A 12,500-nucleotide genomic window follows, 5' to 3' on the forward strand; every position below is an offset into this window, starting at 1 on the left:
CAGTCTCCAATGCATGTTCTGATCATCATAGTCACACTTAAACTATCTCAATAAATTGGACCTGGTTAGTATTCTCTCAATTGCTGATTGTTTATTGTACGAATGCAACTATCCATTATATTCTTCGTGATTATTCTATCGATAACTTTTTTTTCATGAATTGAATAATTGAGAAACACCAACATTTTATATTTTCTTATTTTTCATATACTGTACGAACAAACACAAAACTATTCTTTTCAAAGATATATTTTTTGGGCTTTTTGCCTTTATTGATAGATATACAGTAGCTTGACAGGAAATGGGGAGAGAGATGGGGGGAAAGACACACAGCACAGTTCGTCGGGATCGGGACTCAAACCCACAACACGCTGTCATGCTGGATTACCAGCCAAGGTGCCTGGACTGCTAAGTAAGACGCCCTAAAGGGCGAGGTCACGTGCACACATCCGCCTGGGTGACGGCAGACTGCTGGGCGAGCGCTGGCGCTTTGGCATGGGCAGTCAGATCAACATATGGAATTAATTCTGTACTGGCCATATATGGAGCATGTCTTGAGTGTACAGGGTTTGATGAGGTTTGGCCATATGTGGAGCGTGTCTTGAGTGTACAGGGTTTGATGAGGTCAGATCAACATATAGAATGTCAGAACAGGTCAGCTCCATATATGGAGATCTAAGGGTGACAGCGGGGGCAGTGTCTTGAGTGTACAGGGTTTGATGAGGGCCCAGGTAGGGCCGGGCCTTCATTTTCGGGCCTGTTGAGAACTCTAGTTTTCGCCGGCTGCCAGGCCTGGCTGCACTAATAACGTGATGTCACGAGGCTCGATGGACAACAACCTATGGAGGCAGCCATATATGGAGCGTGTCACGAGGCGTGGTGTCATGTGGCGTGATGTTCTGACAACCATTATATGGACTCTATATGACTGACTGACGGGCGGACGTTTTTTGCAAGTTTTCATAGTAAACTGCGACCTACTGTATACGGTCGCAAAAAAAAAAAAAAAAAAACTACTAAATCGTTTGGTCCAAATAACTGCAGTTATTGACTGTATTTCATGTCTGTGTATTGCGTGTATCCAGTTGAACATTATCTCTAGAGCATAAATAATTACTACGGTAATAATCAGAGACACATAAAATAAACCCCCCATACAATATGTTTGATAATGTCCCTCTCCATTATGTGCGATGCTGAAGTGACGAGCAACTGAAACGTTAGCTTAGTGTCTCCAGAAGCGGACTTTAACATAGTATGGAAGGCAGTCAATGATGTTCACTATAAACAATGATTAAGTTTCATATCACACACCATAATGCAGTCTTGTAACGTTCACCAGCAAAATGTTATTATTTACTATTTAACCAAATGAACCCTAGTGTCCCCTTTCTGGGGCGTCATTCAGAAAAGTAGCGTATCTGCAAGCAATACAATGCATTGCAACGCTACCCGTTGGATTGACTATTTTTGGCAAAGAGAGCTGCTGTAGAGGGAAAAAGGTATTCAGGGTTTATTGACTAAAACCCTTAAAATTGATTATTTTGTATAAACAATTATATGTATTAATAAGATGAACTATTGCAGCCCTGTTTTCTTTTACTATATTTGGTATATTTGGGCAGTGTGAAAGGTGCACATCCACCAGCCTTATGAGAAAAGCTTATGGCAATAAACACATTTCACATCATCAACATGATCTGAGGTTGAAACCACAAATCATGGTACAGTAGGTCTACACAGAAGGCTTTTACTAGACTATAGGCCGTCATGACAGACTCATCTCAACTGATGAACGAGGGAGTTCAGACGCATGTCCGGAGTAACACAAGCAAACAGCGGTATCGTTCTGTGTTTGCAGAGTTCCGCTTCAAAATGAAATGTCCACAGCAAGGAACACTTGACACCCGCACTACTTCAGCATGCTTCTGCCGTGAAAATGAGAAGCGGTTTTTGATTGATTGATTGAAATATTTATTAACAGTTTGCAGAATTACAGTACATTTCTTTCTTTTCAAAATCTTTTTATTTCCGTTTTATAACAGTCACAGGTTCATAGTCACAGGTTCATAGAAAAAATAAAAATAAAATATCAGATTTAGTATCAGTGACTGAGGTAAATAAACGTAGCCTACTGTATGAATCAAAGAGATCGTGGGCAGACATAATGAAAAGACTTATTGTGCAAAACATGCCCCTTCAAGAAAAAATAAAAACATTTTCTCCCCTTCAAGTAGAATTACAGTACATTTCAAGCACAAACTCAATACAAAGACTGTTAACTGTGAGTGGACGACCCAATTAAGCATTACACTTGTTTACAAGAGGGTCCACCATGTTCAATTCATCAAAACATTTAGAGACGTAAAAATAGACACTTCTAAATAGTCAAAGAACAGAACAGGAATTCATCATAGAGGTAAAAAGGGAAAAGAGACATATACAGTGAGGGGAAAAAAGGGGGGGGGGGATCCGTAAAATGACCACAGTAATCGTTTAATTACGTTGAAATCAGTTTAGAGAATGTGATAATCCGCAAATGAATAACTTTCTTATGCTGTATATACTGTATGTGGAACAGTGAGACAGATATATACAGTGGTTCCATAGTGTCAAGTGTTTTGTGGGGAGCCTTTATTTGACGGACAGTGGAGAGAGACAGGAAAGAGTAGGAGAGTGACATGCAGCAAACGGTCCTATGGCCAGGAATCGAACCGGGGACTTTCTGTCAGATATTAAAGCCTGTGGTTTTACACACACTAACCAGTAGGTAGAAAAAAGAGAATCCCGCACACTGTCTTCACTTAGGTTGGTTTTTATTGCAACGTTTCGGTCGTCAGACCTTCATCAGGCATCTAACCACTCAGCTATCATGCTGCCCCTGCAAGTGTTTTATTTTTTTTATTAAGCATTTGTTTATTTTGTTTATGTCCAAAGCTGTTACTTTTCAGGATTCCAAATTCAAAAATAGCAAAAGTAGCAGATCGGCACAAGCTCGAAGCCGCGTTTGGAGCTTGTGGATCTGCTACTTTTGTGTGACGCTACACTGTAGTATGATCAAGTAGGGTTTTAATTTACGGAAAAACACAAAAAGGCAAAAATATGGAGATAAGAGGTTCCTGCCCGACAGCAACAATATACTGATTGGCCTAGTTTCCCCTCTGTGATACAGAAAGTATATATGTGCGTGTGTGTACGTGTACGTGTGTGTATGTGTGCGTGAGTGAGTGAGTGCCAGCTCTTATCATTCTAAAGGTCATTTCAAGCAGTACAGCTGGTATACCAGTGGGTTCTTCTATACGGGTCACACAAGGTGAAGCTATAGGTCCATCTGTCTCTCTCTCTCTGCCTGAACATATATCGTCCACACTGCTGGGTCATCATGATCAGGGCTGGGCTGCTGCAGGGCGATATACAATGTATTGGGTTGTGGTGCAGAGCGCTGCTGAAGGCACACAACCTGGTGTTCTAGCAAGGCACTGTCTCTGGAGAGGGTGTGGTTTACCCTGGCCTTGTGATAAGAGGGAGAGAGGGGCCCCCTGGGACACGAAACGTTCAAATTCCGGTTCGCAACCCCCCCCCAAGTGCAATATTCACTGGTGTGCGTAGGACACACTGGGTGGGGAATGTACTGTGCTGTCTATAGCTTCCTCTCCCCGTGAACTGTGAATTATTTAAGGGTGTTGAAATGAAGGTAGAATAGTAAATATGATAACACTGTACAATATATTATTACGTTGGAAGTTCCCTTGCCGTTTGCGTCAGTGGCGCAATCTAACAGATTAAATAGAGGTATGCACAAACATTATGGCTGATATTTAACCATATTAACCTTCGCATCTCTATTTTTGGGCAAATTTCCAGAGATTTCAGAATCTTTCAAAACGTTTTCACTTTTTAAGGATCTAAATCGGAAACATTAGCAGATCTACAAGCTATTTTCACTATTTTGTATATGGTATAGGTGTAGTAGATAGACATAATGTACAGACGGCACAGTGTACGTTTTGTGTAGAAGAGTACAGTTGCAAATATATACTATATTCCTTCAAGTGAAGATAGGACTTAAAGTTTCCCTGAGGACAGATATATTTACACATGCAGAGACCTTTTTTATACCTCCCAAAGTGTATATGCAAATGAGGTGCTCTGCTCAGTTGGCACAGGGGTAAAGTAGCATTCTAGGGCTTCGAATTCACTGCACATACTGTATACTTCTACGGGCTGGGACGGTGCCTGCCATGTTGAACGGGAGGAGTAGTACGGTGATGGTGGGGGCACTTCCTAGTGGGGGCTCCTCACTGGCAGGTGGGCCAGTAGGATACAACAGCAGTGGCAAGCAATGGGAGAAATTAATTGGCATAATGACCAAATTGGGTAAAAAAGAATGGCGATAGTTTAAAAAAAGAAACTGGAAAGTTTGATGTGCAAAATGTAAGGATTTTTGTATTTTGTGAAACTGCCTACTTTACCTGAAATGTGGCGCGTTGCTCACTAAATGAGGTTGTGAACTGCTGATCGCACAAAGAGGGAAAACATCACCATGGGATAGTGTATTACTGTCTGCTTCCAAAAAGCAGATAGCAGATAGCAACGAACGTGGTATGTTTGGTCTCCCTCTACTCTGTATCTCTCTCTCACTTTAGCCTCTCTCTCATTTACTTTCCTTCATGTCTCTCTCTCTCTCTCTCTCTCTCTCTCTCTCTCTCTCTCTATCTCTCTCTCTATCTCTCTCTTTCTAGTGGCAGGCAAGGCAGGTCAACCTCTTCTTTGCTCCTCCCCCTTGCCCTCACCTGGCGCTAAGCCCAGAAATGTTGCTGCAACTCTGCGGCCTGTCATTGGTTCCCGCTCAGCACACACCGCTTCGTAAGAAGGGAAATGACAAACCCTCCCTCCTGCCCTGCCTCCACTTCCCCCTTTACTTTCACTCTGCCTTCCTTCTGTCTCTGTCTCTCGTACCCTCACTCTCTCTTTTCTCCTCTCTCTAAATAGATTTGCCGTGGCCGGCTTTGCCATACTCGACTGTAAGTGATATGGGATTTGATTAGATTTTTCCTGCTTTGACCAAGCAAGTGGTGGAAAGCTGTGAATGGGCCACATTGTGCACTTGTGTGTCTGGCTGCAACGCGTGTGAGAGAGAGAGAGAGAGAGAGAGAGTGTGTTGGTGCGGCGTGGCGTGTTGAGCCTGCGCGCGCATGCATGCAGTGTGTGTTTAGAGTGCAGGGCGGGTGAAAGTTTTATTTGTTTTAGCAGACACCCCTACATTGCTGACATTTTTAAATATTCTTCGTTCCCACAGCTGCATAGCTGCGATGGCATGAGCAGAACAGCTTAGAATACCGCTGCCAGGTCAGAGGGGAGCCGAGCACACCAATCAATCAGAAATGAATGGGAAGAAGAAATAAACTGCTTATATTCTTTGAAAGGAGATATCACTGGGCTAATCTCTTCATTTCTCTGTTTGCCTCCATCTTTCATTCTCTCTCTCTCTCTCTCTCTCTCTCTCTCTCTCTCTCTCTCTCTCTCCTTCTGTCTTTCTATTTATCTCCTTTGCCTCTCTTTCTCTCCCTCTATCTGTTTGTCTCTGTCTACTCTTTCTCTCTCTCTCTCTCTCTCTCTCTCTCTCTCTCTCTCTCTCTATCTCTCTCTCTCTCTCTCTCTCTCTCTCTCACTCTCTCTCTCTCTCTCTCTCTCCGCAGAGGAAGTGCCTTCCCTGACGTTTGCTGCAGCTTTGACCTGCTTCTACAGCCGAAGCCCCGCCCACTCCTGACCCGCCCCGGCCCCCCCAACCCCTGCCCAGCCTGCCTCGCTCGCTCGCTTGCTGCCCACAGTAACAACACGAGCGCAACAGGACAGCGACCACACCCTTCCGCGCGCGGCCAACGCCCAGACCCTGCTTGCCTCCAACCTCCGCACCCTCTCACTGCCCCCCCTACCCCCCCCACGTCACCGCAGACAGGCTCCAGGCCTCCGGCGCTCGCTGCCAGCCCACCGCCTCCACCAGGCCAGGCCAGCTTTACCACAGCGAACAACAGCAGCAGCAGCAGCATCTCACCCACCCTGCCTTGTTTAACTCTCGCCTTCAACCTTTTGAACCTCGAACTTGCTGTTCAGTTTCTTCAACTCTCCTATGTAGCCCGTACACACGGCTACCAAAGCTCACTCTCTTCATCGCACCCCGACAGAGGGATCGAGTCTCTCTCTCTGTGTCTCTGTGGCCTTGGGTCGTCGTCGGTGCCAAAGGTGAGACTGAGAGAGAATCTGGAAAAAGAGAGAGGGAGAGAGACAGGTCAAGGCCCAAGACCGTCTCCTGGATCTATTCTCCTTTTGACAGTCGGATCGAACAGGAAAATGACCCATTAACGCTTTACGAGCAGAAACGTCGTCCTGCAACATTTCACCTTTGTGTAACGCAAGCACCGCGCGAACAGTACGTACGCCAAGCAAATAAGGCGAACGCACAACGTTGATTGTGGATTTAAAAAAAAGCTGCTCTTCAATCACCCTTTAACCCAATTCACCTGGGAATACCTTTTTCTTGTGCCAATTTGTTGCCATGGCGATGAGCATGGCACACATGCGGGACACCAAGTGGCTCACTCTGGAGGTGTGCAGGGAATTCCAGAGGGGCACGTGTTCGCGCTCCGACCAGGAGTGTAAGTTCGCCCACCCGGCCAAGAGCTGCCAGGTGGATAACGGCCGGGTCATCGCCTGCTTCGACTCGCTCAAGGTAAGACGGGAAAGGCCCCGCCGACGTCCCCCTGGCGGGAAATCTCCAGGGCATCGCCCAAATTAGGCAACTTTGGGCAGAGTGAAGGAGAGGGGCGAGGCTGAGTGAGGCATTCTTTATTCTGAGGCAAGAGAGGCAGGAAAAAATATAGATCACGTTCAAACAGGCAGGTAGCGCGCACGTGTGTGTGTGTGCGTGTGCGTGGGCGTGCGTGCGTGCGTGCGTGACTGTGTGTGTGTGTGTGTGCATGCGTGTGTGTGTGTGTGCGCGCGTGCGTGCGTGTGTGTGAGGAATATAGCCGAGTCAGCAGAGTTCATCGGCAGAGAATAGCTGCGATGTGCACGGTCTATATATCATGCTTGAGTCTATGTAGGTTAACAACAACAGTAAGGGGTTTCCCACATGGTCTCGGTTATAGCGTCGCACCATCTGGCCTCAGCATGTGCGCCCTCTTGTCCGGCCTTCTTCTGGTCAGCTGACTGGAACATGTGACCCAGGGAAGCCAGTTACACGCAGACCCATAGAGTAAGACAGAGCTACGACAACTCTGTTCACTTCATGGGGCCAGGCTCTAGCTTCTACATAGACTCCTATTGAATGGGGACAACCGGAAGTTTACGGAATGCATTGGAGTCTATGGGCTCGTGCAATTACATGAACCACGTGACCAGGCTGTTTTCTGCCCCCTCAATGTCGTAACTCTATGTCTTACTCTATGGCTCTGACTACACGCCTCCCCTCCACATCCAGGAAGTTGGGAGCCAGACACCAAAGCATTGTGTTATTGAGTGTTTTGTTTGTTTAGTTCATGAGTGTTCATTTAAAAAAAGGATTAAGTTAAATGAATGCTCAGCATGTACACTCAGCAGTTTACTATGTATCAGGGACCAGACATGCTTGTAATTAGACTAACAACAGCATTGCATTGCTTCAACCTCACGTCACTGTCTCACAGTGTAGAAGTAGGGAAGTATCCCGCTGTTTTTAGGACCTCTCTCTCTCTCTCTCTCTCTCTCTCTCTCTCTCTCTCTCTCTCTCTCTCTCTCTCTGTAATACAGTGGTGTCGAGTGCAGATATGAGTGAGACTTGCAACTTGCACAGGAAATTCTTGCAGATAGCTTGTGCTCATTCAAATACAGTTGCACAATGCACAAGCTCACACAGATGCCCTGAGCATGACACAAGTCACACATGCACACACCAAAACTCGCACGTACACACACACACACACACACACACACACACACACACACACACACACACACACACACACAGTGCGGGGAGTAGCACCGCAGCGTAGCTCTCACTTCGTCTCACCACTTCCTGTGGAAATCTAGGGGCAGTTGGGGTGGGTTTATGAACTGGTGTGTGTGTGTGTGTGTGTGTGTGTGTGTGTGTGTGTGTGTGTGTGTGTGTGTGTGTGTGTGTGTGTGTGTGTGTGTGTGTGTGTGTGTGTGTGTGTGTGTGTGTGTGTGTGTGTGTGTGTGTGTGTGTGTGTGTGTGTGTGTGTGTGTGTGTGTGTGTGTGTGTGTGTGTGTGTGTGGGGTGGTGGTGGTGGGGGGCAGAGTAATGGCACTGTATGCAGTTTTTCCATCTATTTTAAGTGCCAGCAAGAAGGCAAACACAAACTCTCTCTCTCTCTCTCTCTCTCTCTCTCTCTCTGTCTATCTCTCTCACACACACGCACGCAGTACGCACACACACACACACACACACACACACACACACAATATCTCCTTCTATCTGCACATAAGATCTCGAGAGGTGGTTGAACCTCGACCCTGAGTTTCCACCGAGTCCTTCCATGGTCATACGTGCGTGCGCACATACACACACACACACACGCACACCAGCATGTAGTGTAAGTTTTCCTGTCGGCCGGCAGGCGTAGTTTGCAGGTGGTTATTAGCAGTGTGAGAGCAGGGCAGGGTTAGCATTAGGCCATCAGGTGGTTATTAGCAGTGTGAGAGCAGGGCAGGGTTAGCATTAGGCCTATTAGCAGTGTGAGAGCAGGGCAGGGTTAGCATTAGGTGGTTATTAGCAGTGTGAGAGCAGGGCAGGGTTAGCATTAGGTGGTTATTAGCAGTGTGAGAGCAGGGCAGGGTTAGCATTAGGTGGTTATTAGCAGTGTGAGAGCAGGGCAGGGTTAGCATTAGGCCTATTAGCAGTGTGAGAGCAGGGCAGGGTTAGCATTAGGTTATTAGCAGTGTGAGAGCAGGGCAGGGTTAGCATTAGGTGGTTATTAGCAGTGTGAGAGCAGGGCAGGGTTAGCATTAGGCCTATTAGCAGTGTGAGAGCAGGGCAGGGTTAGCATTAGGCCATCAGGTGGTTATTAGCAGTGTGAGAGCAGGGCAGGGTTAGCATTAGGCCATCAGGTGGTTATTAGCAGTGTGAGAGCAGGGCAGGGTTAGCATTAGGCCTATTAGCAGTGTGAGAGCAGGGCAGGGTTAGCATTAGGCCATCAGGTGGTTATTAGCAGTGTGAGAGCAGGGCAGGGTTAGCATTAGGCCATCAGGTGGTTATTAGCAGTGTGAGAGCAGGGCAGGGTTAGCATTAGGCCATCAGGTGGTTATTAGCAGTGTGAGAGCAGGGCAGGGTTAGCATTAGGCCATCAGGTGGTTATTAGCAGTGTGAGAGCAGGGCAGGGTTAGCATCAGGTGGTTATTAGCAGTGTGAGAGCAGGGCAGGGTTAGCATTAGGTGGTTATTAGCAGTGTGAGAGCAGGGCAGGGTTAGCATTAGGTGGTTATTAGCAGTGTGAGAGCAGGGCAGGGTTAGCATTAGGTGGTTATTAGCAGTGTGAGAGCAGGGCAGGGTTAGCATTAGGTGGTTATTAGCAGTGTGAGAGCAGGGCAGGGTTAGCATTAGGCCAGGTGGTTATTAGCAGTGTGAGAGCAGGGCAGGGTTAGCATTAGGCCAGCAACCGTGAGCTGACTCCCAAAGCTCTGTTTATAGCCAGATGTGGACAGAGGAACATTGTCTGTGTCGCGTTGAACCATTACCAAGTTTCCCCACAATGCACTAATGCCTGTGCGTGCGAGTGCGTGCGAGTGCGTGCGAGTGCGTGCGTGTGCGTGTGTGTGTGTGTGTGCGTGTGTGTGTGTGTGTGTGTGTGCGTGCACGCCTTTAGAACTAACGCACAAGTGAGCCTTGCAACAACAACACAGTGGAGTGTTGCACACACGCACGCGCGCACACACACACAGACACACACACGCACACCCACACGCACACCCACACACACACACACTCCCACACATACCGAGGCGCACAATCACAACCCTGATCAAATGTACTGCGTTCCTCTTGGCGGTCTTATTGGCCAAGGGCTAAAGTCCAGGCGATGACCTAACAGAGAGAGAGAGTCTGACGTTCTGACCACATATAGACACAAACAAATGCCGCAACCGATTTGTTATCTGCAGACGGACGGACAAACAATGAAGGAGGAGTGTGTGTGTGTGTGTGTGTGTGTGTGTGTGTGTGTGTGTGTGTGTGTGTGTGTGTGTGTGTGTGTGTGTCTGCGTGTGTGTCTGCGTGTGTGTCTGCGTGCGTGTGTGCGTGCTGGGAGGTTGGAGGGATCAAGGCATGCAGGGAAGATGGAGGAGAGATATGTGAACGTGGCGGCGAGGCAATATTTCATCATGCTCTTTCGCGGTTGGCCGTTGGAGTTGCAGGCAGGAAGGATTGACTTTTTTATTTAGTTTTTATTTTTTTCGGTGTGAAGTGCCGGGGCCTGTTTTAGTAGTTTGGACTATGTCACTGAGGCCTGTGTATTATTGGAGACAGGCGATTCCTTTTTTCTTTTCTTTTTTTTTCTTCTTTTTTTTCTTTTTTAAATAAAAAACAGTTGGGTCTATTTTTTCCACTGGTAATGAGAAACAGAACGGTAGCATCTGAAACCTCACAGTGGAAAAGGGAGAGAGAGAGAGAGAGAGAGAGAGAGAGAAAGAGAGAGAGAGAGAGAGAGAGAGAGAGCTCGGAAGTGTTTGGTGGATTGCGTGCCGACCTGTGTTGGATAACCAGGGGATACATGCGTTCGGCGTGTTCGTGAGCTGCAGAGTGAAGGATGATATTATGTGTCGAGTCTAAGCACACTTTGCACAGCTACAAACAACAACAGTTACGTGGATGCAATAATGTTTACTGTGTGTGTGTGTGTGTGTGTGTGTGTGTGTGTGTGTGCGTGTGTGTGTGTGTGTGTGTCACTGTGTGTGTGTGTGTGTGTCACTGTGTGTGTGTGTGTGTGTGCGCTCACGGCGCCAGACAGCCGTGCTCTGCACAGCGATCGTGCTGAATGTTATTGGAACGACGTTCTGTTACTGTATACGTGTTGTCGTGCGAGCTGGTGATGGCGGAAGTTCTGCGTTGGCCTCAAAGCTGCATAGTGTTTACATGTCATGTAGATTCTACATAACATGTAAACATGATGCAGCTTCTTTCTACATTGTAGAAAGATAGAGCACTGGTTCCCAAACAGTGGGTCGGGACCCATGTGTGGGTCGCGGACACTTTCTTTATGGGTCCTTTTATTTATTTTTTGTTTCCTACATTTTGTTTCTAATTATTATTATTTCAAAAAAAATTCAAAAAGAAAAATCAAAGAAATTCTTGGGGTTCTGTACAATATGTACAGTATTCAAAAAGATTTAGATTTAGAAGACGGCCTCAGTCCAAAAGGGGTTAAGAAGTAGCGAAAATAGCCGATCTACAAGCTCACAACGCGGGACGAAGCGCCGCGTTGTGAGCTTGTAGATCGGCTATTTTCACTAATTTGGGTTCCCGGGCAAACATCTAATGTCTCTTTTGGGTCGCAGGCTAAACAGTTTGGGAACCACTAGAGCATTTCATCAGCCAATAGCAGCTAACCCTATCCTACCCTAACCCTATTCTACCCTAACCCTATCCTACCCTAACCCTATCCTACCCTAACCCTATCGCGGATGTGAACGCGTTTAAAAAATATATATAGAACATATTAATGCAGAAAGAAATTCTTGGGTTAATACATAATTGTTCTATTTGGTTCTATTAATTATTACTCTCCCATTAAATGTCTCATTATGTACATAAAAAGTTCAGACAGGCTCTATATTGAAGTTGCACACAGATGCAGATGCACACAGGCACATAGACACGCACGCACGCGCACGCACGCACGCACGCACGCACGCACGCACGCACGCACGCACGCACGCACGCACGCACGCACGCACGCACGCACGCACGCACGCACACACGCACGCACGCACGTATATGTATGTATGTAAAGTACAGACAGTACATAAGTACGTAGTACACACATGGTTTCAACACTTGCAGGCATGGAGCACACATAGTCATGGGTTCTTCTGGCTGACATAAATTCGAACACTGACAAACGGCTTGTCCTACTTTCTGTCTCATACTGGTCAAGTGAGAGTGAGTGTGAGAAATAGGACAAAGATGGCCCAAAGAGTTTATCGTGTTTAGCAATTTAGCTACAGTATGTCAAAGCATTAAGCAAGCATTACCACATACAGCTGTATACACAGACCACACACAGACACACACATACACACGTACCGCGTACATGCACACACTTTCCACACACACACACACACACACACACACACACAGACACGCGCAAATAAAAGACACTTCACCACATACGTGCACACACACCCTTACCACTCACACATACACACCCTTACCACTCACACACACGCACGTACGCACGCACGCACGCACGCACGCACGCACGCACGCACGCACGCACGCACGCACGCACG

The 12,500-nt window shown here is 46.9% G+C and overlaps 1 protein-coding gene across 5 annotated transcripts in view; it reads left to right on the plus strand.

Annotated features, from left to right (window-relative positions):
• The window catches only part of mbnl1 (muscleblind-like splicing regulator 1), a 64,823-nt gene that overhangs the window by 10,168 nt on the left and 42,155 nt on the right, over positions 1 to 12,500 (plus strand). For 4 of the 5 annotated variants that reach the window (XM_079488973.1, XM_079488974.1, XM_079488975.1 and 1 more), the window contains exon 2: positions 5,700 to 6,730. The exons of the other annotated variant lie outside the window; for it this stretch is intronic. In XM_079488973.1, coding sequence (XP_079345099.1) covers positions 6,557 to 6,730 — 174 coding nt within the window. In that variant the 5' untranslated portion in view covers positions 5,700 to 6,556. The remainder of the gene's footprint in view (positions 1 to 5,699; positions 6,731 to 12,500) is intronic. 5 annotated transcript variants of the gene reach the window in all.

Source organism: Electrona antarctica (genome assembly GCF_951216825.1).
Source record: "Electrona antarctica genome assembly, chromosome: 19".
NCBI lineage: Eukaryota > Metazoa > Chordata > Actinopteri > Myctophiformes > Myctophidae > Electrona > Electrona antarctica.